We start from the raw sequence: 27,566 nt of genomic DNA, 5'->3' as shown, positions 1-27,566 counted from the left end.
TAAGAAGATCAATATACTTATGTACTTGTTACTAGATGAATCATTTCCAATTTAGTTAATATCCTTATAAATTCTCTCATCTAAAACTCTTCGTCGTCGAGTGTTGATCTGGTGATGGGGGTCGCCCATCTCCCCATATGAGCGGTATAGTTTATGCACCGAATAACTCCGATTCCATTAGGACCGTCAGGAAAGTCGATGACACTGATGCTTCCTGCATCAAGATGAAATGATCCCAACCATTCTTTTGTCAGATTCAGGCAGTGGCCCATCAGTGCTATGTGCAATGCAGGATGGCCAACTGCTACAACAACTCTTTCTGGTTCGGCTTCAGCAGCTAGTTCGTTTATGAGATACTGCCAGGCCTTCTCAGATTGGTCCCACACATCTCCCATCACACTGTCCTCGTATCCATTCAACCAACCAGGCCGAATAGGTAGAATCTTTGTTCCACCCTTCAGAAAGAAAACAGTCACTCAATAAAACACACTGAAAAACAACGTTACACGACTTAGCTTGGCGACAACATGAATGTTTGATGCTAGTGCTGTACTGTTTTATTGTGTTGGGCTCAATCACTCAGTTATCTATCTCAGTTTAGGTTAGTAAGTGAGATTATTTTCCACGATGTAAACAAGAAACAAGAACTTCTGTTATCAAGTTCAGATGTCTTGCCTTAGATGAGCGCTGAAGGATGTCTTCAACATCAAGGTTCTCCATCTGTTTCATTTCCACGTCGCGCGGCACACAATCAACACCCAAGCAATCTGCAGCTTCTTGCACCTACAATTGCTTTAGCACGTAATTAACTATGGAACAAAACTTAATACACTTTTAAACAGAAGATTTAAATCTCCAATTCTTTCACAACCCCCACCCACCAAACCGCCCAAAAGAAAAAGAAATTTTAGTTTCAAACAAGGAAGAGTAAAGGAGAGAATACTTTATTTTACAAATGGCCGCGGAAGATCTAGGATGAGCTTACTTTGGAGATGGTAACTGCTGTTTCAACACAAGCTTTCTTCGGACTGCTAACTATAGAACTCACTTTCAAATCAAGAAGTAGCTCTGCAGTTTTCTGGGACTGTAATGCATCCCCGAAAAGTACATTCAAATTCAGATCATAAGACAATGTTATGAAAATGTAAAAAGAGACAAAAAGTGGATGCCACACCTTTATAACCCCAAGCATGTCCATTGGTTGATCCCCGGTCGAAGGAAAACCAGTCTGTTTAACATTGAAGGTGACAATTTATAAACAAAACATCTGAGGAACATTCAGCTTGGTGAATTCCCTTGACAGTCCAACCATAAATTTATACTCAACAAAAACAAGTGACAAAATATCAACCAAAAAATCGTGAGTCACTTTCAAATTATCACCTCATACCTCTGTGTCACTCTGTGTGGATCCATGACAAACAAGTACAATGCGCTTACTTGCTTTCCTTCCTCCTGAACTTCCACTAGCAACCGGTGAACTTGGGGTCTGCATTAATATTGCAATACCATTTAGAGGACAGCATATCCAGTTACACTACCTACATAACAATGATAGCTCCATGAACCTCACAAATAATTCAAACAGAGAGAGAGAGACAGAGGGTGGTTTGACGATCTTTTTCTCCATACTTCCTAGTAAATAACAGAACGGAGAAATTAATCTATTTCTTCTATCAATAAAGATGCCCTATACCTGGTTTAGGCGATTGAGGCAAATAAATGGTGATCCACCCTCAGCTCGTGGGATGAAATCCAGCACACTTACACCACAATTGCTCTGAACTAAAACCCTAAAGTACTCCGTTCCCAATCCTGAATTTTCAAAAGGAAAGTTAAAAAATGTAATTAATGAAATGGATAAAAGTATGTTAAGAAAGAAATTTCATATATCTGAGAAAGGAAAGTACCAATAGCAGTTGCAATGAGAGCTTGATTAACAGCATTGTGAGCAACCACAAGAACAGACCTGCTTTCATGCAACAGTATTCGATTCCAGCAGCTCCTAGCACGCGCCCATAACTCTCTCACAGGATAATGACCATCAATAATAAAGTTTGCAGCATCTACCTGCCATTGATGAAAAGCTTCACCAAATTTTGCTTTTCCCTCATGCTTCAAGAGGCCCTAAAATCAGAAACTATATTAGCAATCATTGGACTATCTTCACATCATTTTGTTTAGTTTAACTCCTGCTGATGCAAAATTTGAAAAGGAAAATAGTTAAGGAACATAGAAAATAGAACTCACTTGGAATGCATACAAGTCAATTTCCCTCAAATCAGAGTCCATAATCATTTCCTCTTCGCGAGGGCCCCATATAATTTCAGCTGTTCTCTTTGACCTTGTCAGGGGACTGCAGCATACAATGCAAATTTTAGCAGGGACGAAATGCAAAAGAAGAAATCTTGTACAAGGACAGTTAACGATAGTCAACAAAACTAAAATATCACGAAGATGGTTTTATATTGGCCAGGCTCAGTCATTAGATTTGATATATGCTAAAATGTGGTTGGTGGGAATGCTCAAGATGGTTGAAGCTATTACGTTGTCTTTGCTTATCGGAACAACACTCCCCTCACTTATGGTTTTGTGGCCTCTTGCATCACTGGAGATCCCAGCATGTGAAATTGGCAAATTGCACAACTGAAAGGTTGTGTTTCGTATCAAGAATTTGAATTCCAGAATTATAGGTTAAGGTTTTCTTTGAGTTACCACTATTTGTAAAAACTTAAGCTGTAAAAGGTGGAACAATTATTCATACTCAAATAGGAGAAAGTTGGACAGGAAAGGCTGTAACGATTAACAGGACAGCTACCTTGGCTCCGACTACTCTACAACTAGTACAAAGTCTATGTTTTGATTGGATTTATAGAGGCCTGAGTCCTGACATAACAGATTGATTGGATACCCCCACCAAATGCTCCCTTTTTCCTATTGGATTTTCAGAATCATGGGAAAGGTATTACGCAACGAACATTACTTGGCTCCTGCAAATCATAGTTCACACATATGCAAAAGAAACTCATTTAAAATCACACCAAAGAGAAATGCAGAGATGTAAGGCTGTGATTTGTCTGCAAGTAGGAATGACTCCTTGCATCGACGCAGCGCGTCTTTTACTTAGGTAATTTAATTAATGCTTATAATCTCGTAAATATTTTTCCATGTGAAACCTAAAACCCCAATCATATCCTCAAAAATTAACAGCATTAACAATTGCTTAAAACAATGAGACCACATTCCCAACAATTCAATTATTTCTCGAGCATTACATAAGCTACAAAACAAATCGAAATGCAAAGATCCGAACCTGGTGAAGCAGACATCGAAGGCATCATCGATGAGCATCAGGCGGGAAGTCTCAGCCTGAGCCTCGCCTTTCTTGGTGAGCACAGAGAAATTGGAGCTCCCCTGGATCCGGCCTTCCTCGTTCCACGTGCTCTGCCCGTGCCTTACCAGCACCACCCTCTTTGCCCCCTTCACCGCCGGGAATGGCACCGACGAGTCGAGCTCGGAGCTCAGCTTCCTCTCCTCGGAGGACTTGGGTGCCTCCTGCAAGCCCGAGCCAGCCGAAGAGCATCGGATCCTGAAGGGGCTGGTGCTACTGCTAGGGTGCACCCTTGTCTGGTTTGGGATCGGGAAGAGGACGACGACAGCGGAGATTGTGCGGTGGACGAGAGAGGGAGTGGGAGTGAGTGAGATCATAATCTGGAATTTGGATTTGGAAGCGTTTGTTTCTCTTTGTTTTGGGTTGTTTGGCGCTAAAGAGCTCGAAAAATCAGTTGGAGGGGGTTTTGTATGGTTACCGTTGCTTCTGTGGGTCAGGGTGAGGAGGGGGAAGGTAATATAGTGACACGTTGACTCTTGAAGATTTTTTTTTTTAAATTAAATTTTTTTTGTCAAACGATAAGTTTCAATAGATTAAATGTTAGATTAATTATCGACGGAATTCGAACCTACGTCATCTTGAAGTTATTTGGCTTCATCTTCAAGAGAAATTTTTTTAAATATATGGGATACAATCTGATATTCTACGTGTCATAATATAAGTGGAAGGGCATGAAAAATTGACTTAACGCAATCCCTAGGCAAAAATAACTAACTTTTGGAGCATAAATTCAAAAACCTACATATAGCATATCTTGTTATAAATGTTTACAGCAAATCTGGGTCTCAACAAACATAATTTAGATTAAATCAGTAGCTACAATTCATGAAAGGAAATCGGGATCCAAAACTTCAATCCACACAAACAACCGTCTTGCTATTTGATGGAACCGTGGACGCAAAAGAGACATAAATCCATGGCTGCAACAATAAAATTACTCCTCCATGGCAACGTTTTTGTCGAGTTGCGGTTGGGAAACCTTGACGAGTGAAGGCTCTTGCTGTAGCGCACTCGGAGCTTTGACCAAAATGGTGCTCTGATCAATCTCTTTAATTGCCTCATTGTGCTCCTTGGCACTCTTGCCCTTCATCCTGCACAAGTTTTTCAACAAGTTTCGTAAGATGAAGAAACCGAAAAACAGGTTTACCATTTCTACAAAAGGTTAAAAGGGAAGAGGAAGAAAGTGTACCTATTCTTGTGGTGTCTGGCCTCTCTCTCCACTCTGACTTTATCGATCTTCTTAATTGCCTTCAAAGTGTTTTCTGTAAGACTCCTGTCGTATCTCTCAGGCCTATTTCGCTTTCTCTCAAACTCAAAGGTTGAGTCCTACAGGGAAGAAAGCAAAGAGTAACATAACTAACAGTATATTACCCCAAGCACTTCAACAATCTTACTAAAATGTTTAAAGGTCGTACCCAATGCACAAGGCTCCCGCTTTACGCAGGGTCTGGGAGAGGTGAATGTCGGCTAGCCTTACCCCCATTTATGGAGAGGCTGCTCCCAAGTCTCGAACCCGAGACCTACCTCTCATGGGCGAAGGCACTTGCCATCGCACCAAGTGCGACCTCTAATCTTACTAAAATGTTTGAAACAATAAAATGACCAAGATTGGACTAAGAGAGATCAATGTTTGTTTACCTGTGTCATATCCTTTCCACGCAACCGCCTATAAGCCTTAGTCCATTTCACTTTACGAGGATTCCTCTTCATTTTAAAGTTCTTGTGGCATTTGGATCTACAGAATCGAAAAATCTAGAGGAGGAATGGTGTCAGGTAATCTAGTCCCACATCATATATGTGAATGTAATCAGTAACCATCATCCATTTAACAGTGAAACCATAAGGAGTACAGAAAATGCAAACTATTCGTGGAGTAAATCTGAACTAAAAGATCAAGAAATTAACTCGACTTGAGGACTTCAATCCAAAACAAAACCCCCAAAAAAAGCCCAACTTGAGTGCCATATAAATTGACTCATTCTAACTTCAACTATGAATGGAATGAGCATACATAGCATCCTTGACATAACCATGTAAACAAATCTAATCTAGGCTGACTTATACTTCCCTATCAACCCAACCAACAGTAAATCAGGCAGCAGTTGAATATAGTATAGACTGGAAAACCATACAGGTTCAGCTGTTCGGGGCTAAAGTGAGTACCATTTTCAAACTTTTACATGTAGTCAAAGGTAAATTCAAGTTTAACGACCAGGACAAAGTATCTGAAGTTAAAATATCTTATTTAGAGTTCACGAGTGCATCACTGTATAGCTATACCATGGTCCATGTTGAGAATACTACAATATGAATACAACAACTTCTGTGCTTTAGTAGGGAGTATATAACAACTTTACCTTTGCATCGTTGCGAACAAACTGAATCCCATGTCCAGGGTATACGGTAGAGGAACAAAACCAGCATTTTTCCAACCTCATTGCGCCCTGTGATTATATAGTACTACTTTCTGGAAAAAAAAACAATAAGGACACTGTAATTAAGAATACACAAACAACCACATCAATTATTACAAAAGTACATGGAACCCTTTTATTCATCTATCCAAATCCATCCATCAATTACAACCTAAATGATTCCAAAGATCCCGCCAAGCAGCATCACAATATATACCCTCCATTCACATTAACCTACCAGGCATTAGATCGGTTGATTTATAAAAAAAGCACACATTCTCAAATCTCAAAGTTAGCTCTAACAGTCATCTTCTAAAGAACCACGGCTACGAAAAAGTTATCGAAAGTAACATAGTGGCCAAAAAATAAAATCCCAAGTCCCACCTATGACACAAAATGGGTACAAGTATGGCGATACAATACAACACGATAAGCATTTTGGGAAAACTCAAAAATTCAGGATACAGGTACGGCATAGATACGTCAATCAGAAATATTACTTACAAATTGTAACCTACAATATCTCAAAATTAAAGAAAATAACTGAATCCATATTAATTTGGGTATTATTGTTTTTATTCTAAAATCAGGATGCAATTTGTGGCCAGTTTTCAATCTTTTTCCCCAAAAAAAATATGAGGGGTAGAAAAAGGAAAATATTTCGACATGAATCTGAACATACAGGTTGGGATTTAGCCTATCAACAAATAACAAGCAGTGGAGGCCATTTCCAACATCAGAATCACGAAAGAAAAACATAGCAAAATTTAGAAGTGAAATTAAAGAATCGATTGAGATTACCTATTGAGAGAGAGAGAGAGAGAGAGAGAGAGAACTCACCGACTGAAAAGAGAGAGAGAGAGAGAGGAAGACGAGGGTGGGAGAGGGTGAAGCGCCTGCAAGAGGCGTCGCTGGAGACGAGAGGAGGGGGGAAAGAAGAGAGAAGTCGGGTTTAGGGTTTTAGTAATAGTTGGGCCGGGCAATTCCGGGTTTACACAATAATGGAGCAGTTTTGTTTTTTATTGTGAGGCATGATTTTTCGTATCATAGCGTCTTTATTACAATTTAAACAGAATCCTTTTTAAAAGATATGGTAGAATCCAATTAGATATCTTAGGATTTAAACAATTACATCCTTAACTAAATTAGGCTGTAACACTCCTTTTTGAGCATGTAAATACTTCAAGTAGATGTTGCATCAGGTCTTCAACGATGGAGTAAGTTCAGTTGATGAAGTTGTCGACATAATAAGCGAATGCGAGTCTCAAATCAATAGAAGAATGCATAAGAAGGTAAAACTCATAAAACCTCGCTATGATAAAATAAAGTATGTGTTGCGAAAATTAGATAACCAAAATTAATCTTATTAAGTATCGAATTTTAGTGCTCACAAGTATACGAATCATATGAGAATATAGCATATAAGCACGTATGTCATCCCACAAAGTTCGAATTGATTCTAAAAATCTTACTAACTAAATTGCAACAAATTATAATTGAAAAGTTTTAAAGAAAAAAATAGGAGATTTTGAATTAAATTGAAATAAAATAAAGTTTGAAAATAAAATGCATGTAAATAATAAAATGAAAACATAAGAAAAGAAAACCTAGGGCATCCGAATTCACCGTAACCAATTATACTTACTTCCCTTAATATGTTATGCTCAAGTAGTTCTCCAATATTGATGATTGATTTTCCCCAATTATTCAACGGATATGGCATCTGGTTGCATCAAAAGTATCTTTATGTGTTAACTATCTATGGCATCTAGATAAATTTAAACAAGTAAGAACTCATTAAACTCTATGGAAATCATTGAAAAATCACATAAACCCTAACTGCATGGCATTTACAAATAGGTGTTTATGGTATTAATTGCAAGAAGCTAAACCCAAGTGAAGTATAGCATCTACTCTAACTTGCATCAAATCAACTTAGTTTAAACATAGATGGTGATCAAACATCTAAATAAAAATCAAGCGCATTACAAAAAGCAAAACATACTCAATAAGGAAGAAAAACTTGAAATATAACAATGCCACAAGGCAATTAAGTATTCATAATCAGACTACCTTATAGCCCTAGTAAAGAAAAACCCCAAACTCTTCTCCTTTTTCACCTCTTGTTGCAGCCTTATGTTTGATAAGTGTTCGGGCTAGATCTATCCCTCGCACAACTCCCCTGGGTCTTGCCTGTCGGGCAAGGTTTGCTGCTTGGTGTATTGCAATATGAGTTTGTTATTAGTTTGTATGGTGCCTTTGTGAGGCCTTTGTTAGGCCTTAAGACTCCCAATCAAAACTAATATAGGTCTGAGCGTGTCACTGTTACCTTTGTATAACAGATTGTTCTTTTTTGTTTATTAAATGGGTTGATTATTTGCGCCACAAGTTATCTAGACTTCTTAGTTCTATTGGATTGTTTACAGATGGGTTAAGTCTGTATAAGATTCTTTTTTCTTGCCTTGTAAACAAGGACTTTTACTCATAATATCATATGTCCAACTAAAGGGAGTTCAGGGCCCTTCAAACTACTTCATTGGCTACGGTTAACAATAAAGAGCGAGGACAATTAGTTTAGCAATATTAATCATAGATGAAACTTTAAATGAAAAGTAGTCGAAAAATGATATAGGATCCAACGAAAGATGCATAGAACACTAGATCTACTTTATGTAAGTACAAACAAAAGAGACTCGGGCAAAATTATGATCTTGTCAAGTAAGGTTTGTTTTCTTGCAACCATTTCTCTTTATGTTTTACAAGGGTTGTAATGTTTGGACAATGAAATATAAATCGGGTTTACTAAAGAAATTTGATACTACAACACAAGGGAAAGGTAGCAAAGCTTCTAAGACTTGACAAAATATGGCTTTCTATGGTGGACCTACGACTAAAAGGGTAAAGTTTGAACAAACTAAAGCTTTCTAGTTTCTCGCTTGTTGGAGTGCAAAATTGGATGTCTTTTGATTAATTGGTTGAGTGTCATTTTTCCTTGTGGCATTCACTGCTTTTATTGATTCTCTAACCCGACTGTCCAAACCTCCCCTTTTGGTGATGGACTCAGCGTATGGTGAGTCACCATTTATTTACTTATTCATGCCCTTGAAAAGTACTTTTTACTTGGGGTGAGCTGCCATTTGAGTACTTCTCACATAGGCTTGTTGCCTATTCCTTGGCAAAAATGATTTTTAATTCTTCCTTGGCTGTCGACTTGTCCAAGCCCAATCCTCCTCCTACTTTTTGCGTTCTTGGGCCTCCAATCACATTAAGCCCATCATTAAATATCCACTCAAACAGTGCCCCCTTTAATCATTGTTAAGTCTGCTAATCAAGACATTTATAATGATTAAAATCAATTGCATGCCCGAAACTAGGTATTAGTGCCTCTTAATTAGCCGCTTTAAGTAAACCTTTGCACTAACCCACGTTTTCCAACATTAACTACCTGCTAGTTAAATAACTTCCATTTCACTCTTTTCGCCCATCTCCTTCAACAAACTTGATTCTTTAAACTCCCAAATCTCTTGATTTTTCAGCCCTTTCTTGCTTCAATTTCTAGCCATTTTTCCATTCTTTTCTATTGAATTTAACAATGGCTCCCAAATCGTGCCCTGCATACGAGTCTGGAAAAAGGATTGTCACTCTGTGTCGTCGACTCAACGGCCTTCATCATCCTCAGGCTAACCTTAATATGTTCATTTTCTTTGAGGAAAAACCGCCTAGAAGGAACAACTTTCTACTCTGAAGGCCGAGTAAAGTTATACAAGAAGATTGAGGAAGTGAAGAAAGTAAACCATGAAGTTGATGAGTCTAAAGCCCAGCTAGCTAGCAGCAATATAGCTTTAGAAGAGCCGGGTCGCATTTTTACCATCATGCAGACTTATCATTCTAGGATAGTTTCCTTAGCTAAAGATGCAAACTTGTTAATCTAGGGTTTTTGTACCTCCCCAATTATTGAATGAAAAGATCTCTCATTGTTTCACTATTTTACTTACTTACTCTTTGATAGAAACAACTGATTTAGACATACAAAATGGCCCTCACCCCTTCTCTAAATCACTATACTTCATTAATATAACAATCTCTAACATCCCAAAGAGTTGGGTGGTACTTCTTTAGAAATTTAGCATTGATTTGATGTTTCTGTAAGTCTCTAAATTTGCCAAGTAATACCCCCCTTTGTCTAATACTTTGGTAATTGTAAAAGGGTATTCCCAAGTGGGACTCTATTTCCTAAAACCTCTAACTTGAGCTCCCAAGGGCAAAACCACATTCTATACCAATTCTCCTTCTTTAAAATTCTTCGGTTTTATTCTCTTATTGTACGCTAGGGCAACATCCTTTTTCCCTTCTTGGATTTTGTTTATAGCTTTAATAGATCCTTAATTCCTTGACACATGGCCTGAATAAATTCATCATTATGTAGGCCAAATTGGTTCTAAAGCCTTACAAAACTCACATTAATCTTCATAGGGAACACTGCATCTTGCCCGAATGTCAATGCATAAGGAGTAGTCCAAGTTCCTGCTATTTTTTAAGTTCTATAAGCTCAAATAGTATTTCCCAACTTCTCATGCCGCCTTTATGGGCTATCTGCCATCATTCTTTTAATGATGTTCACCAATATCTTGTTGCTAGCTTCTGCTTGACCATTAGATTGGGGATAATAGGGGCTAGACTAGATCATCTTTATCTTGAACTAAACTGCAAACTCTTCTACTTCTTTTGAAATAAAAGATGGCCCTTTGTCTGTAACAATTGTTTCAGGCACACTATATCTGTGTAGTATTTTGGTCTCAATGAACTTCTTCACAGCAGTTGAATTAATGGTCCTTACAGCTGAAGCCTCAACCTATTTAGTAAAGTAATAAGTTGCCATAATTATACAGGTATGTCATGTGCTGGAAGTTAGGTATATTTGCCTGATAAAGTCCATGGCCCACCCTCTGAAAGACCATGGCTTTATTATTGTATTCAAGGGTACTGATGGTGTGTGTTGGAGAGGTTCATGCCTTTGACATTCCTCACATCCTCTAGCATAGGCTTTACAATCTTTCTCCATGTCGAGCCAAAAGTAGCCATATATTCTCAACAACCATCTTATTTTTGTTCTCGCTTGGTAGGCTCCACAAATGCCTTAATGTACCTCAACCATCACCCTCATTGATTCTTCTAGACCCAAGCATTTTAATAAAAGCCTATATGGAGTCTTTCTCAGCAAAGTTTTATCCCACATAACAAACTTAGTTGCATGTCGTCTGATCTTCTTACTAGTGGGAATAGAAGGGTCCTTCAAATACTGAATGATAGATGTTATTCAATCATCTATCTCGGGCTCTTTAGTCATTACATTCAAGCTAAATCCTCTTTCAAAGATATATGGGTGACTTCTCCTTCGTATCTTTACTTTCATCTCTAGTCATCTCTATTGAACTTGTGTCATTTCATTGGCAATCAAATTTGCTTATTTGGGAATATGGCTAATTGTTGCTTAATTACCCCAATATTCTAATAATTGAGTATCTGCCAGCTAATACTCTGTTATTGTGATATGTCTACACTTGTACTCTCTATTTAATTGATTAATCACTAACTCGGAATCACCATATACTTCTATTTTAGCTGCTCCCAACTCTATTAGAATTTATAAGCCAATAATCAGTGCTTCATACTCTGCCCTGCTGTTGGTAGTATCCTTGTAATCCAGAAGAAATAAGTAGCAATGCTGGATTCAATTTGGATCAATGATGACAATTCCAACTCCTATAGCATGTTATGTGCTGATCCATTGAAATATAATCTCCAATGAGTGATCCATAGGTTGGTTATTCTTTTTACTTCTTGTTGTATCCATTCCTTCTTACCCAAATGAGCCTCACTAGGTGGGATCCAGAGGTTAGCCATTTCCAGAGTTATGACGAGTTCCTCCTTGGATTCTTGGATATTGCCCTTAAGATTGACAATGAATCTCCTCAAAAAGTTAATCTTCCTTAGCAACCTCTGCAATTGCACTTTGTTAGAGGGGCATGTGACTCCATTATAGCCCTAGCCTTGTTCTTGTCCACTTCCACACCTCTTTAATGGACCAATAACCCCACAAAGTTACCTGATCTAACCCTGAATGCACATTTTCTAGGATTCATTTTCAACTTGTGGGTTCTCATTCTCAGCAAGGCTCGTCTAAGGTCTTCTAGGTGCTGGTCTTCAATTCTAGACTTCATCACAATGTCATCAATGTATACTTCCATGCTATGCTAGATTAAATCATGAAAAATAACATTCATTGCCCTTTGATAAGTATGACCAACATTTTTCAGCCTGATGGGCATGACTACTTATTCATAAGCTCTTATATGTCATGGGCATCTGAATGTTGTCTTATGTATGCCTTCTTTAGCCATTTTTATCTTATTATATCCAGCATTTCCATCCATAAAAGATAATACTTTATGTTTTGCAACTGCATCAATGAATAGGTCAGCCATAGGCATAGGGTATTCATCATTGAAAGTTAATTCGTTAATGTTTATATAATCGACACAACATCGAATGACATTAGTTATAGCTTTCAATACAGGTACAATGTTGGCCAACCACTCTACATATTTTGTAGGCCTAATAAAGCCTGGCTTTACTAGTTTTTCAATTTCTTCATTGACTTTTTCTTCTATTTCTTTTGACATCCTCCTTAGTGCTTGCTTTACAGGTTTGTACTCCTTTTTAATAGGCATTCTATGCTCTAATAAGCTGGAGTATAATCCTGGCATTTCTGTGTAGTGTCATGCAAAACAATATTTGAATTCGTGCAAAAGATTAACTATCTTTGCTCGATCTACATTTTCCAGCACAACTCCCCTTGGTTTTTCTTGTTGGGCAAGATTTGCTGCTTGGTATACTACAATATAAGTTTGTTATTAATTTGAATGGTGCATTTGTGGGGCATTTGTTAGGTTTTGAGGCTCTCAATCAAAACTAATATGGGTCTGAGCGTGCCATCGTTACCTTTGTATAACAGATTGTTCTTTTTGTTTATTAAATGGGTTGATTACTTGCCCCACAAATTATTTAGACTTCTTAGTTCGATTGGATTGTTTACAGATGGTTTAAGTCTGTATAAGGTTATTTTTTCTTACCTTGTGAACAATGACTTTTACTCATAATATCATATGTCTAACTAGAGGGAGTTCAAGGCCCTTCAAACTACTTCATTGGTTATGGTTAACAATAAAGAAGCAACGTCAATTAGTTTAGCAATATTAATCATAGATGAAACTTTGAATGAAAAGCAGTCGAAAATGATATAGGATCTAATGAAAGATGCATAAAACAACAGATTTACTTTATGTAAGTACAAACAAAAGAGACTTGGGCAAGATTATGACATTCTCAGGTAAGGTACCACTTCTCTTTGTGTTTTACAGGGGTTGTAATCTTTGGAGAATGAAATATAAATCGAGTTTACTAAAGGATTTGATACTACAACACAAGGGAAAGGTAGTATAGCTTCTAAGACTTGACAAAATATGACTTTCTATGGTAGACCTAGGACTAAAATGGTAAAGTTTGACAAACTAAAGCTTTCTGGGTTCTCACTTGTTGGAGTGCAAAGTTGGATGTCTTTTGATTGATTGATTGAGTGTCATTCTTTCTTGTGGCCTTCGTTTCTTTTATTGACTCTCTAGCTCGACTGTCCAAGCCTCCCCTTTTGGTGATGGCCTCAGAGCATGGTGAGTCACCATTTATTTACCTATCAATGCCCTTGAAAAGTACTTTTTGTTGGGGGTGAGTTGCCCTTTGAGTGTCACTTCTCACATAGGCTTGTTGCCTATTCCTTGGCAAAAATGATTTTTAATTCATCATGGGCTATCGACTTGTCCGAGCCCAATCATCCTTCTACTTTTTGCGTTCTTAGGCCTCAATCACAGTAAGCCCATTATTAAATATCCACTTAAACAATGAGATGTGTTTTTTGGTTGTTTGGTAGCTGACCTCCTTCATAAGAGAATGATTCTCCTTATATAAAAGCTAAACCCATGGCAAGAAAATCAATCCTCGTAAAAATCTACTTAAAATCCCACTAAAACCCTAACTAATACATTTTTTTTCTTTTAAATAAAAATAAAATAAACAGAAATAATAGAAACAAATAATTATATCTCTCCTAAAATCCATTGAATAGCATTCTCATGTCCATTTGATCTCCAAAACTGCTCGGTTTTCTCTTCTTGTTGTAATGCATATGTCTTGGTGCAGTTAATTAGCCTCTTGCTCTACCGAAATTACTCTAGACACCCAAAAATCTTATTTTCCACTTCTTTTTTTGGATAACTCCGATATTGATTGCCTAAGGATAAAATATATATAAATTAGTGATTTAACGCATTCAAATATACAAAGTCGAAAAGAAATAGATGATACAAACATATATGAATATGACCACATGAGTATGAAAGAAAAAAACCGGACTAAGGAGAAACGTGAGAAGTTTGCATTAAATCAAAACTAAACGTTTTCTGGACACAAGTAGAAAAGCTCACAAGGGTATGACCAACCTAGGATAAGTGCCTCATTAAAACCTAGTTAGATAGCAAAAACCTAGTGGGAAAAATGCTCCTAATCATATGAAAATAGTACATTAAGATTAAGTGAGTATACTTCTGGATACTCCCCTTGAGGTTGACAAAACTTCCAAATGAGAATTAAAAACAATGCATATGAGATAGTTAGGCAATACTAATTCCTCGGACAAGCTTATGGAAGGTAAACTTTGGCAACGACGTCGTAAAAAGGTCGGCAAGGTTGTCTAGAATCAGATTGATTGACTTCAATCTCCTAATGCTTTGCTGATGTGATGTAGACTCAATATGCTTATCGATGACTTCATTGATGTATTATGTCTTGGCTTGGTCGATACATGTGACATAGTCTTCATGGCGTTATTGGGACTCAATGATGGATGAAAAACCATAGGTACTTTGAATATACTCAACAAAAGCTCTCAAACATGTCTCACATGTGCATAGTGAAGAGTGGTGGTATTTGTTAAGGTAAATTATATTTTACAACCTCAATTTTGGGTCACATAATAAACATGTATCTCATTTTTTGAACATTGCAATGTCATACAACAATTTACAAATTCGTTGCAATGTCATATCTTCATTGAGTGCATTCTTGCACACCATCATTTAGTGCGGTGTATGCTCACCATCCTATTTATCACCGTTAGATAAGTTTGAATTTTGAGATTTGTGACTATCCACTACACGAATCTTGAAATTCAAACTCATCTAACTGTGATAAATAAGGTGGTGAACATACACTGCACTAAATGATGGTGAACAAAAATGCTTCCATCTTCATTAGTTAATTTGTTAAATTAGCCATTAAGTGATAATGTAGAAAATACAGGGCCTAAATTTTGTCGATGTGGTAGTTACGTTTAACGGATTGCCTAAAAAAGTTTAATATTGCACCAAATTTATAAATTAAGGTATAATAGTGCATGTGTTAAAAGATAAGGTATAAGTTTGTTATATTACTCAAAATTGAGGTGGTAATTAACCTAATTGTTAAGTCATCCTTCAAACTCTCTTGTCGTTTCTTACTCTCTCTCTCTCTCTCCCTCTTCTGTCTCTCTCTCCTCTCTCACTTCACTCCCTTCTGCACTACTCACTCTCACTCCAAAACCCTCCACCGTTCTCTCTCTGGGTTTTATTGGAGTTGTACTTCGTGTATTTCTCAGAAAGCCCTAACCTTGGCGTACAACACCAGATTGCGCTGACATTCTTTCAATTCAAGCTATGCTCCACTAGTTCACTCACCCCCCAATGTCAAACTCCGACCCGAAAACCCGACCCCGTCCGGGTCCATGGCCTCCGGTCCCGGAGTCCTCCCCAATGCCCCCTTCTTCCTGGGCTAAGAAAACCGGGTTCCGCCCCAAGTTCTCCGGCGAGACCAATGCCAGTGATTCTGGCCAGATATCGCAGCCGCCGCCCCGGCCCCGTGAGCCGGAAGCCCAGCCCGATCTCGAGGCTGGTCGGGCCCGCCCCCAACCGGTGCCAAATGGTGTGCCCGAGCTAGCGGCAGCGGCACCTTTGGATAAGGATAATAAGGCGAAGAGGAGGAAGGAGTCTGATGGAGGGTCGAAGAGTGCGGCTAATGGGCCCAATGGGGCTAATGGGCAGGCTGCGGCTGGGACTACGGAGCCCAATTCGCAACCGCGGAGGGCGGCCAGGAGTGAGGAGGTGGTTGATGTTTTGCCACACGGGATTGACGATGATGGGTATGTGTCTAGACACTCTCATATGATGTATGAGCTCAGAGATACTCCTGGTCTGGGTGAGTGTATTTTCTCATACAAATGTGCTATCTTTCAATAAATTTAATTCGTAAATTTTGAGCTCGGTGTGTTTGTACAATCGTTGATTGTCTAATTTGATTTGGTTATTCGATAATTCAAAATGTGTTATGTTTGTTTGTGATTGTTCGGCGGTATACTTTTGTATTTGCCTTGATTAAGCATTGTAAATGTAATGGATTTTGCTTTTGTAATGTCAAATTTTCATGTGATTGATATGGTTTGTGTTTGTTGGTACAATGTTGCAGTTCCCATTGGTCTCTATGGGTTTCAGCATTATCTTTCCATGTTGGGTTCGATAATTCTAATTCCACTCGTCATAGTTCCGGCAATGGGTGGTACTTATGTGAGTAGTTATGCACATATATTTATTTTATGTTATGCATTTGTTTACTGGAGGGTACAGTGTTGGATGGTTTGAATTGACTGGATTTAGTGTATGTAGGAGGATACTGCAAATGTTGTCTCCACAGTGCTTTTTGTTTCGGGAGTGACCACTCTCTTGCAGACATCGTTTGGATCCAGATTGCCCTTGATACAGGGCCCATCATTTGTTTACCTAGCTCCTGCATTGGCGATAATCAACTCCCCAGAATTTCAAGGACTCAATGGAAATGTATGTTTCTGTTCTTGCTTTTGTTTAGTGAATATCTTTTTGTGTTTATCACAGGCCCATCAACAGCTAGGTGTTCAGCCAAAACAAAGTGAATTTTTGTAGTGTTGTCCTACAAAATTTCTGAATGCTTTAAGTACTGGTTTGGTACTGAGGTGCTTTTATAAAAAGTGGGCATAAAAAAAAGTTGAGCTCAAAAAGGTGTTTGGTAAACACTTAAAAACATTTTATTTTCACAATTTTGGATGAAAAAAAGCTGAAAACGTGAAGCAGCAAAAATGAGCTTTGAAAAAAAACTGAAAACGTGAAGTAGCATAAATGTTGGATTATATGTTGAATGTTGGATTATGATTTCTTGTTAAACGTTGGATTATATGTTTAAGATAAAGTTTATAAATATTTTTCTTTTAAAAATAAAGTATATTTAGTAATTCGCCTTTATTTGTTAAGAAAATTAAATTAATGACACATCTAGTATTATACCCTTTTTGGTCATTTCACAGTCACATCTGTTTTACATAAAAGTTTACCAAACACTATAATATTGCTTTTTTTCTTTCCAAAAGCACTTTTACAAAAAAGTTTACCAAACACTATGCTCCTTTATTTCATAGCTACTTATTCTCACAGCACAACAGAAACAGTTTTTTTTTCAAAGCACATCAATACCAAACCAGCCAGTGCACATCTTAGTGATTGCTATAGGCGTGATGTTTGCCATGTAATAATGTTGTTTGCTTTTCGTACTTTCTGTTCTTTGTTGGTTAGCTTGTATGGTTAAATTTATTAAAAGTTGCGTTTTGTTGCTTCAGTATAAAATTTGCATTTTACTGGGGTTCATGGAAGTTATCAGGATTACTTTACATGCAAGGAAGAAATTCTATTGCATTGTTTATTTTGTATATTCTATGAACTGTTACTTATTTCTGAAGAAGAAAGACTCACTGATTAGAAAGCTGTCTTTCAGTGGATCATATCAGTTGTATCTTTATTTTCACCTCTACTTTATTGAAATGCCTTTTTATTCTTGTGGGTTAATTCATTCAGATTGTTTGCGAAAATTAATGTTCATCTTAAACTGTAAATAAAGATGTGCACACATTTATGTACGTTTGTATAAATTATTAATCTCCTTTCCTTCCACTCTCCTCCAGCCTGCTTGCTTTTAATACCTGACTAGCAATTCTAAGGAATAAAATCAGCCACCAGCAGAATTACATAAAGAATAGAACAGATAACAATACCAAAATGTTAAGACACTACATTCCAGTAAGATAGTTTAACAGAGAAAGAATAGTCCCTGAACTCTGGAGAAACGGAAGCCCATGCCTGAAATTGGACTCGTTCTCATAAATTGTTGACCTTCTGCTCCCTAATGTCATCAATTTTCCTTCTATTTCTATCCTCCCAAACTATTCAAAAACCAGCCATCGCAGCACAACTCCCCATTACCACTCCCTTCTTATCTCTAAAAAACAGAAACCTCTCCCATAACATAGAAGCACATGAGACTGGAATCACCCAACTCAGGCCAACCCTAAACAGGGACCACAAAGACAACACAATTGGACGGTAAAGAAGCAAATACTCCAAGCTTTCATCCCCACCTTTACACATAGCACACCAATGAGGAGATGGACAACAAGAATATCGGCTCCTCTAGACCATGTCACAAGTATTCAACGACCCATGAACTTATTTTTGCACCCATACATTACCTAGGCAGTTCTTGAGACTTCAAATTACATGCCATGTGCTAAATGAAGAGAAGATTTTGTAAAGTTTCTTAATCAGTGCCAAGGCAAAGAGTGCTGAATGTACATTGGGTAGTCCTTTGTTTATAAAGCACAATTATGCACTTAAAGAAATGTCTTTCCAACTCAAAAAATAATTGACATATATTTAGCTTGAATAATCTCAATCTTGAAATAGAGATTTTCCTAAATCTTGGAAGGAAATCTCGACATTTCAAAATAAATGTTGGGAAATTTGTCCAGCCACTAGTTGATATATATATATATATATATATATATATATATATTTCATGATATTCAGTGACTGCAATTAAGTAGTAAACTACAGGTCATTTTCACATACAAACATCAGTTATCCGTTATGTGTAATAAACTCTGCTATTACCATCTATGAGTGCCTCAGAGTTGCTGTTTTCTTTATTTTATTAGTTTCATTCAACTTTTACATTCCCTTTGAAATTGAATAGCTATTTAACTACTGATGAAGTCTTATCCACAACTGATGGTAATCCTTTGTCATGGCAGAATTTTAAGCATATCATGAAGGAGCTACAGGGGGCTGTAATAATAGGTTCAGCTTTTCAAGCAATACTTGGATATAGTGGACTAATGTCAGTATTTTTGAGGTTTGATTCTAGCATCTTTACCACTTCCCCCTCAAGTGTGGTTATTTATATTATTTCGTTTTTTTTTTGGGTGCTAATTGGGAAAAACCGAGCGCAATGATGTTCTAGGATTCATATAGCTGACCCCACTTAGTGGGATAAAGCTTTGTTGTTGTTGTTGTGCTAATTGGGAAAAATCAGAATGACTAGTATTTGATCGTTTACTTTCAAATACTTGCCTTACCTACCAACCGGGATTGCCTAATCAGAGCTTGAGTTGATAAATATTAGTTTCATTTGCTGTAGTGGTAGTGGTTTTGAATGTTTGTTGGTGTTTATGCTGATAGCTGACATGTTTATTTAATCATATGTTACTAATGTAATGATCTTTAGTACTAGTAAATAGCAGCTTCATCGTTGTATGTGAGATCTGTGGCTTGTAAGTTGTAATAATTACTTTTCAATTCTGACAAGCTAGGTAACGGGTTCTCGAATATGGAAAAAACTGTTGAAAACAGACAATTTTATGAGTGTAAGGGGAAAAAAGTGATACAGAATGCTTCCTGGAAACCACCGATTAGATTTTCAAGTCTCGATTTATTCAGACTGGGTATTTGGGATTGAATCATTTGATGCAGCTTAGTTGGCAGTGATCCACTATTCCATGGGGTTTGGTCTTGGCTGTGGTTGATTTGATATGCCATCATTATTATGCATGAAAAGGGGGAGTGAACTGTGGGACAATTATATGATAATAGTATATACTGAGTTTTTAATATATTGAAGGGGATCAAGTATTTGTGAAGAGTGCAGGTAAGCAATCACATGAATAATGTAGAGTGCATGGTGATATTGTAAACTAGCCTAACGTTTAAACCAATGGATAGATAATTAATATGTTAGAAATATTAATCTTGGTTGTTGCTGGAGCTGATTAAATTAAAGGCTTATTTTTTGCTATGCCCCCTGTACTCTAGAAAAAAAAATCACTTTACCAGTTTACCCCTACACTCTATTCTGTTTCACTTTACCCCCTGCACTCACTTTTTATGCCCCATATTACCCTATTTTGTCAACTGGGTTGAGAGAAGCATTAGTTTTGCTGATGTGGTTGTGTTTCTTTGGCGTTTTCAGCCGTGAATTATAGGGATAGGTTAAGAAATTGTGAGTTTTAAAGGAAGTTTTGGGAAATTGAGTCATTTTAGGGTTGCCAAGGAAAGAAATTGGGGTGTTTTTTGTGAGTGTTTTGGTTTTTTGTTCTTTGTGCCAGGGTATTTTTGTTGTTTCAGATATTCTAAATGTGTAAACGAGCTGAAAAGACCAAAGATCATTTTCCACATCACCGAAATTAAGCCTCGTTTAGCCAGTTAACGAAATAGGGTAAAGTATAGAGTGCAGGGGGTTAAGTGAGATTTTGTGTGGAGGATAGGGGAGTAGCAAAAATTGCCTAAATTAATTTAAGACTTGACTCATCTAGTGGACGCTGGCATATATGCTCAATAATTTAGTCAGCTTATTGGTCTGAAATGGTTAGGGGGAAGAGCAACAATCTTAATCACATATGCAACACATTGCAGAGTGACTTCTGCATCTTCCTATATTTGAGAATAACCTAGATTATAAATCATCACCCTAAACTAAGAAAGTGTAACAGTACTCTGTCAATCAACCTCAAGTGAGTGCCTTGAAAAGACGTGAAGGAGATTGAGTACTGTGTAGTGGGAGATAGAAAAAAGTTAGGAGCACTGAGATGTATTTTTGAACTTAGGTTTCTTGTGGTCTCTGAGTCAGACTTGGTGTGTTGGAGCTCATGGATCAATGTATGGAAAATGTTTTTGGCTTGTATGTCTATGGAATTTAGTGAAAATGGTTCCTGCCACTTCTGAGCATGTCATATTCGTTCTACCAGCATACTGCTACCACCAACCTATGTGATTTGGCCCTTTTTTTGCCACTTATAAGGAGCTATTGTTGTTACTAAGACCAAGGTATTGTGAGGACACCACCCACACCACTTTTGTGAATGGTGTTTGCAATGTTCATGAGATGTGGCGAAAGAAATCTCTTGTGCTAATTCACCTATTGTAATTGGTGATTAATTAAGTCATCTCTAGTTTATTCTTGGTGTAATGAATGAGTGAGAGGTTTTTAGAGTGATACTAAGAGTTGATCTTGTTATGCTCAAGGCTATAATAATTGTATCCACAAGTATTTGGGTGTACTTTTTCCTAATTTTCCATGTCATGCCACAAAAGACGAATCCAGATGCATATGTATTTTCCGGACAAGTCAGTTTTCTTTTTGGTCTTGGGGGTTGCAGGAGTGAGGAGAAGGGTTTGTTCTGTACAATAATTGGGTCATGTACTGCAAAATCATAACTCAATGTCAGTTCGGTTGCCTTTCAGGTTGATCAATCCAGTGGTTGTGTCACCAACGATTGCTGCTGTTGGACTTTCTTTCTATAGTTATGGTTTCCCGTTAGTTGGTAATTGTCTCGAGATTGGTGCAGTGCAGATATTAGTTGTCATTCTTTTTTCTCTTGTAAGCATATGCTACCCTTTTATTTGTATTTGGCCATTTCTTTTATAGGTAATTTATAGATTATTTCATGTGAGCTGTTTATATTTTCTGTGCCAAAACACCTAACACACTATTATTTTAATTTCTGCAGTACCTACGAAAGATATCTGTTTTTGGTCATCGTGTATTTCTGATATATGCAGTAAGTTCCTCCATGTAACAAAATAAAAAAGATATATTCAGTAAGTTAGAAAGATTCATAATTGTATCAGATTCATACTGTTTAAGATGATTAATCTCAGCAGGTATGTAACACTTGTATGCATGCCTTCCGTAAATTGATGTGGCTCTGTCTGAATTGCCAGGTTCCGTTGGGTCTGGCAATCACATGGTCGGCTGCTTTCCTACTAACTGAAGCTGGAGCATATAGCTATAAAGGTTGTGATATAAATGTACCTGCATCAAACATAGTATCTGAACATTGCAGAAAGCATGTTTTGAGGATGAAGAGCTGTCGAGTTGATACTTCTCATGCACTAAGGTCTTCCCCCTGGTTTAGGTTTCCCTATCCGTTGCAATGGGGTACTCCTGTCTTCCACTGGAAAATGGCCCTTGTCATGTGTGTGGTATCAATTATCGCGTCTGTTGATTCGGTTAGTTTTCTTGTCATTCATTTTGGCTATAAACTTCTTGGAGTTATAGTCCTTTATAACATAATTATAACATAAAATCTTATATTTTCGTTTTTTTTTCTAGTTCCACTGTTAAGCACATACTGGACTCGTGATTTTAATGGACACGGAAATTGTATTTGTATGAGAGTTCCAAATTTATATATGTTATTAGAAGTCTAATTCCATTAAATAGACGAGTATGAAATGAATGAGTTGGCTTTAACCCAGTTTCATAAGTTAGTCCTTAACGCGTTCCTGATTGGAAGGTTTGACATCCTGGACTAATGCTTGATAATTTTTTTCTCTTCATTTGTCTTGATCCCATAGAACTTTTTTGATTAGGATAATAAACTGAGAGCAACTCATAATTTCTTTGTTGCTAGGTGAAAAAACTATTGTCTCATGGTCTTAATTGTTCACTTTAGAAAAACACCAGTCTGATTACGTTGTATTGGTCTTTAACGATCCCGGTTACATCAGTGCAAGAGATGGCCACCTGAGAATGCCCTCTATACTTGCGTCATGGAAATATTAAAAAATTACCAAACTACTGGTTACAATGAAAACTATTTACAACATTAGGTATTATTCTTCTTTTTCTCTCTCATTAAGCTGCTAGTTTAATATGTCGTGTCAGACGGTCTGATTAGTTTGGTTTCTGACCTTTGCTTTGTGTATGAACTTCCTAGATTGGCTCATATCATGCATCGTCATTATTGGTGGCATCCAGACCTCCTACTCCTGGTGTTCTTAGTCGAGGGATTGGTCTGGAAGGTCTTTCTAGTGTCTTGGCTGGTCTATGGGGTACTGGAACAGGGTCCACGAGCTTAACTGAAAATGTGCACACAATAGCGGTCACTAAGATGGGAAGCCGTAGAGCTGTTGGATTGGGTGCATGCATTTTGATCGTCTTATCCCTTGTCGGTAAGTGTGTGTTAAACTTCTGTTTTGAATTGTAACAATGAGACTGTACTTGAACAAGAATTTGTATGACTACTAGTCAGTTTCTCTTTTGGTTGGGCATTGCACCATTTAAATAATAGTTTGAATATCTATAATAGCAGGTTATGTATTTGGTTTTGTTAGTGGATTATAATTGCTCATTTGATATGTTTGTGGCCCGCTTGGTTACACATTTTTCTCAATCTTCTTTATGCACATTTTGGGATTACCATTTGCTTATTCTGCAGTTATTTCACCACCACAATTAAATTGTTAGCGTATTGTTGTGCAATATGTTTGTATTTTTTTATCTTGGACCGAACAGATCTTTCTGCTGTAGAAATTGGCTATTTGATCCTGAACATCGTTGTCCATATTAGAAACTCATAATCAACATTTGTTTTGAGTGTTTCCTCTGTTTCTCATGTCCTCATATCACCACATCATGGTGATTTGATATCCATTACCCCTGGTACAACTCAAAAGATGCAAATTAGATGTAGAGTCGAGGGCATGTTTCTCATTGCAACTAATCACAGATATTATACTTGCAGGTAAAGTTGGAGGCTTTCTAGCATCTATTCCCCAAGTCATGGTTGCTGCACTGCTGTGCTTCATGTGGGCGATGCTTGCTGCATTAGGCCTGTCAAATCTACGTTATAGTGAGGCTGGAAGCTCTAGGAATATTATCATAGTCGGGTTATCTTTGTTTTTCTCGCTTTCAATACCGGCCTACTTTCAGCAATATGGCATCTCTCCAAACTCCAACTTATCTGTTCCAAGTTATTTTCAGCCATACATTATAGCTTCTCATGGGCCCTTCCGCAGCAAATATGGAGGGGTATGCTTCTACTTGACCTTCTGCTATAAGAATGTGTTCTGTGTTTGTTTGTGTTTCCATGTTAAATAACTGCCATACTACAAAAGAATCCATGTCCTTTGCGCATAACTGTACATAAGATAATAAGCTGCCTTTCTTTGTTCATTCTACTGTTTTAAATAGAGTTCATACAATCCCATGAACATTGGAAAAGTCAAAACAAGTTGAGCTACTCATATTCCAAAACTATTTGAATACAGTGGTGGAATCATCTTATACTGATTCAATGTCCCACTTATACTCGACTACTTCTAGTGGACTGATCAAGACTTGAGACTCATACTACAATTTTTGCCCCTAACATGTTACTTATCTAAGACACGATGCTCATACATAAATTTCTCCCTTAACATACCATAACACTTAGAAATTACCATGTTGATACTTACCTCCTTTTCCCTTTTTACCCTTCTGTGTGTTAGTTGTGGCGCATACATAAGTCATCAATTCATTGAATCCTGAATCCCTGATTCTACCTTGTTTTCCCAGACAAAGCACTTGGTGGTTGGGAAATAGAATCAACCACCTTACTTAAATTACTTGGGACATTTTTAGATACTTATAACCATTTTGGTAACTGGTCCTTTTCTACTTTATTCATTGTATTTTCTGCCTTCTTGTTGGACAATTTTTAGAATTCTGTTCAGTGATTGTCATTTTTTGTGAAGATGAAAGCGGTATGTGTGTTGGATAGCATGGGTGGCATGGTCGATCTACTGTATCAATACACATGCTGGGCCTGCATACATGATAAGCTCTACTTAAGATGTTCTCTTTGCAGGTGCACTATGTGCTGCTGAACACTGGATATATCAGTGGCGTAGTTAGTCTAATGTTTCATTAACATGCTGGGCCTGCATGCGTAGTTGAACTTTCAAACCAAGAAACTCTACTTGAGATTTTATTTTTGCAGGTGAACTATGTGCTGAACACGTTATTCTCATTACACATGGTGGTTGCATTCCTTGTGGCTGTTATCCTGGATAACACTGTCCCTGGCAGTCGTCAAGAACGTGGGGTGTATGTGTGGTCTGAATCTGAAGTTGCTAAGAGGGAGCCTGCTGTTGCCAAGGACTATCAGCTGCCCTTCAGAATTAGCCGGGTTTTCAGATGGGTGAAATGGGTTGGCATTTGACAGAATTTTGTGGTTGGTGTCAGCATTGCTCAGAAGTTCAAGCTTTCCCAGCGGCCATTTTCAGGGGACGATTGTACTCTACTGCGATTCTAAATGTAAGTTCGGGGCACATACTCTTAATTATTGGTCTGGAAACTCTTTTTTCCTGCACGAACGGAGTTGCAACTTGTTAGGCTCGTAGGTCTTATAGAGACATTGGTGTACATTTGAGGAACCAGAGGACCTGGTTTTGTTGTAATCTTAGATTAATGTATGTAGTTTTGAGTCATTGGAAACATCAGGTGGACCTTTTTCATGCTGTCTAGTGAGCTTCATGTATATGTTATTTCGTTTGTTGTTTCGCTTTTGTTTTCCTTGATCAGCTAGACAGCTACTTCCACGAATGTCGGATTCTCAATGGAGACGAAAATATTCACAGCGAGTGAGATTTGGACGGTGGAATGTTTTACTTTCTTCTATGGTTCTGTTCATGCTGGACTACGTTTCTGATTGATTTAAGGGATTATTTTTAGCTATGCCCTCTAAAACTCAACTTTAATCTCAATTTGCTTCATGTAACTCAAAAGTCACAACTTTACTTTATGAAACTCAAAGTTCGCTTCATTTTGCTCCATGAAACTCGATTTTAATTTCATTTTGACTCCTGAAACTTAAAAGTCAACTACTAAATAAAGACATAACGAGCACGATGAATCTTGATGAATACATATAATGAGAGCTAATGGAATAGAAAAGTACAAATTCTTGTACCAAAGTCGAAACTTTCTACAATATCTCAAAGTATACATTGGAATATGTGAAACTCCAGAACACTATTCCCCTCTTGGATCCCTTTCCGATTGACAATTGGGATTCATCCGAAAATAGGAAACCTAACTCGTATCCTAAAAATTCTCATAAAAACATAGACAGAGATTTAAGAGGGAAACTTCAATATTGATGTACTAAAAAAAAAGTGGGAAACTTCGATTTGATACGTGGCAAAATCCCATTTGAATGTTTTCCTATCGTCATTGGGATGAAGGATGCCGTGTTAACTTGGGAAACAATTAATCTATAGAAAAAGGGCAACCTGGAAACCCTAACCCACTAACCCTTCAAATATAAATACAATACCGCGTCTTCTCTTTTGGGTACCCACCACTTCCCTCCACCAATTTAGAAGAAGATTCAGAGGAAGAAGACGACGTGTATATATACATATATACGTGCAGATGATATACGAATCATCATGGGGAAGAACAAGATCGACATCAAGAAAATAACCAACAAGAACTACCTCAAGGCCACATTCTCAAAGCGGCGCAAGGGTTTGTTCCGAAAGGCCACTGATCTTTGCTGCTTGACTGGCGCCACCCTTGCGGTTATTGCCTTTTCGCCCGGCAACAATCCTTTCCTCTTCGGCCACCCCTCTGCGGAATCTGTCATTGATCGATTTCTTGGTGAACAAGCGAGGTGTGCATCGGATGATGGCAGAGAGGAGGTTCTTGGGTCGGCTAGTGCCGGCAATGAGCACCAAGATTTGGAATCAAGTCGAGAGGAAGTGAAAGAAGGTTCCGATATTATGGACGAGGAGAAGGGGAGTTTGTGGTGGGAGAAGCCGATTGAAGAAGGATTGGAACTGCCGGAGCTTAAAAAGTACAAGTCTTTGTTAGAACGTTTGAGGGAGAATGCGGCTATCAAGTTGGATGAGATGAATAGGAGAGAACTTTGTACCAAGGATTATTTAGGTTTGAATTTCGAGATTGGTTCGAGCTCTTCTACTCCTGCCGACGGAAGAGATGTATGAGATTAATGGTTCTGTTGGCAATTTTGGGTTTTAGTTTTAGGGGCGGTGATGGTGGCGGTGCCACCATTTCCCCAGAGGACTCATGGGTCGAGAGAGCGGTAGGCAACCGCCGGCCTCCCTGGAGTGGAGCGTCATTCTCTAATCGGAGTGTGATTTTGTTTGTTTGTTTTAGTTATGGATAAGTAGGGAATTTGTAGCTCTTCAGCAAGATTTTGTTTTAATGCATTTGTGACTTTTTCTTGAATCCTTCTTTCTTTCTTGCAATACTTTTGTACTTGAATCTAAATTTCCAGAATTCTGGATGTCTCAGTAATTTTTTTGTTCGTCCAATTAATTACAAGTGCGAAACTCTCTGTGCCGGACGTTCGATTGGCCAGGAATTACTAATGATTGGGAATGAAACTGCTGTGAGTTGAATTCATCTGCAAGAGGTTTTAGGAAAGCTAACATCAGATGCAGACTTCAAAGTTTAGCCAGAGTCGTTTTTGG

At 37.8% G+C, this 27,566-nt stretch overlaps 4 protein-coding genes across 6 annotated transcripts; 2 read left to right on the top strand and 2 right to left on the bottom strand.

Annotated features, from left to right (window-relative positions):
* LOC126590767 (probable 2-carboxy-D-arabinitol-1-phosphatase) lies at positions 1-3,795 on the bottom strand. 2 transcript variants are annotated; one of them, XM_050256270.1, is made up of 9 exons: positions 3,314-3,795; positions 2,251-2,356; positions 1,911-2,127; positions 1,697-1,815; positions 1,391-1,489; positions 1,175-1,228; positions 986-1,084; positions 676-783; positions 1-489 (listed from the first exon to the last, which is right to left on the bottom strand). In XM_050256270.1, the coding sequence occupies exons 1-9, from the start codon at positions 3,706-3,708 to the stop codon at positions 370-372; spliced, it is 1,317 nt and encodes a 438-aa protein (XP_050112227.1). In that variant the 5' UTR covers positions 3,709-3,795; the 3' UTR covers positions 1-369. The 2 variants fall into 2 exon arrangements, with proteins under 2 accessions (XP_050112227.1, XP_050112226.1); XM_050256269.1 differs by having other exon boundaries at positions 1-455; positions 3,314-3,792.
* Positions 3,796-4,120: 325 nt separating this feature from the next.
* On the bottom strand, positions 4,121-6,808 carry LOC126590769 (probable ribosome biogenesis protein RLP24). 2 transcript variants are annotated; one of them, XM_050256271.1, is made up of 5 exons: positions 6,646-6,808; positions 5,749-5,858; positions 5,030-5,143; positions 4,581-4,717; positions 4,121-4,482 (listed from the first exon to the last, which is right to left on the bottom strand). In XM_050256271.1, exons 2-5 carry the CDS (start codon positions 5,827-5,829, stop codon positions 4,326-4,328), a joined length of 489 nt encoding a protein of 162 aa, XP_050112228.1. In that variant the 5' UTR covers positions 5,830-5,858; positions 6,646-6,808; the 3' UTR covers positions 4,121-4,325. The 2 variants fall into 2 exon arrangements, with proteins under 2 accessions (XP_050112228.1, XP_050112229.1); XM_050256272.1 differs by having other exon boundaries at positions 6,607-6,784.
* An 8,582-nt stretch (positions 6,809-15,390) lies between these two features.
* Positions 15,391-25,628, top strand: LOC126590581 (nucleobase-ascorbate transporter 12-like). Its single transcript, XM_050256042.1, has 10 exons — positions 15,391-16,146; positions 16,414-16,511; positions 16,611-16,781; positions 19,058-19,158; positions 21,543-21,678; positions 21,809-21,859; positions 22,023-22,310; positions 23,021-23,255; positions 23,828-24,114; positions 25,067-25,628. The coding sequence occupies exons 1-10, from the start codon at positions 15,636-15,638 to the stop codon at positions 25,286-25,288; spliced, it is 2,100 nt and encodes a 699-aa protein (XP_050111999.1). The 5' UTR covers positions 15,391-15,635; the 3' UTR covers positions 25,289-25,628.
* Positions 25,629-26,399: 771 nt separating this feature from the next.
* On the top strand, positions 26,400-27,321 carry LOC126590582 (agamous-like MADS-box protein AGL61). Its single transcript, XM_050256043.1, has one exon. The coding sequence runs from the start codon at positions 26,520-26,522 to the stop codon at positions 27,075-27,077; it is 558 nt and encodes a 185-aa protein (XP_050112000.1). The 5' UTR covers positions 26,400-26,519; the 3' UTR covers positions 27,078-27,321.
* The last annotated feature ends 245 nt before the right edge of the window (positions 27,322-27,566 follow it).

Source organism: Malus sylvestris, chromosome 11, assembly GCF_916048215.2.
Source record: "Malus sylvestris chromosome 11, drMalSylv7.2, whole genome shotgun sequence".
NCBI lineage: Eukaryota > Viridiplantae > Streptophyta > Magnoliopsida > Rosales > Rosaceae > Malus > Malus sylvestris.
The sequence above is the reverse complement of the archived record's forward strand: the minus strand, read 5'-3'. Positions and strand labels throughout refer to the sequence as shown.

Bases quoted from the DNA above. Each gene is read 5' to 3' on its own strand.
- LOC126590769 (XM_050256271.1), bottom strand. From the start codon at position 5,829: ATGAGGTTGGAAAAATGCTGGTTTTGTTCCTCTACCGTATACCCTGGA. The intron at 5,144-5,748 runs GTAAAGTTGTTA...TTCCTCCTCTAG, and splicing joins TTGTTCGCAACGATGCAAAG to ATTTTTCGATTCTGTAGATC. The intron at 4,483-4,580 runs GTACACTTTCTT...AAACTTGTGCAG, and splicing joins GCCAGACACCACAAGAATAG to GATGAAGGGCAAGAGTGCCA.
- LOC126590582 (XM_050256043.1), top strand. From the start codon at position 26,520: ATGGGGAAGAACAAGATCGACATCAAGAAAATAACCAACAAGAACTAC.
- LOC126590767 (XM_050256269.1), bottom strand. From the start codon at position 3,708: ATGATCTCACTCACTCCCACTCCCTCTCTCGTCCACCGCACAATCTCC. The intron at 1,816-1,910 runs GTACTTTCCTTT...TTGAAAATTCAG, and splicing joins TCTCATTGCAACTGCTATTG to GATTGGGAACGGAGTACTTT. The intron at 1,085-1,174 runs GTGTGGCATCCA...GATGCATTACAG, and splicing joins ACATGCTTGGGGTTATAAAG to TCCCAGAAAACTGCAGAGCT.
- LOC126590581 (XM_050256042.1), top strand. From the start codon at position 15,636: ATGTCAAACTCCGACCCGAAAACCCGACCCCGTCCGGGTCCATGGCCT. The intron at 21,860-22,022 runs GTAAGTTCCTCC...CTGAATTGCCAG, and splicing joins GTGTATTTCTGATATATGCA to GTTCCGTTGGGTCTGGCAAT. The intron at 22,311-23,020 runs GTTAGTTTTCTT...TGAACTTCCTAG, and splicing joins TTATCGCGTCTGTTGATTCG to ATTGGCTCATATCATGCATC.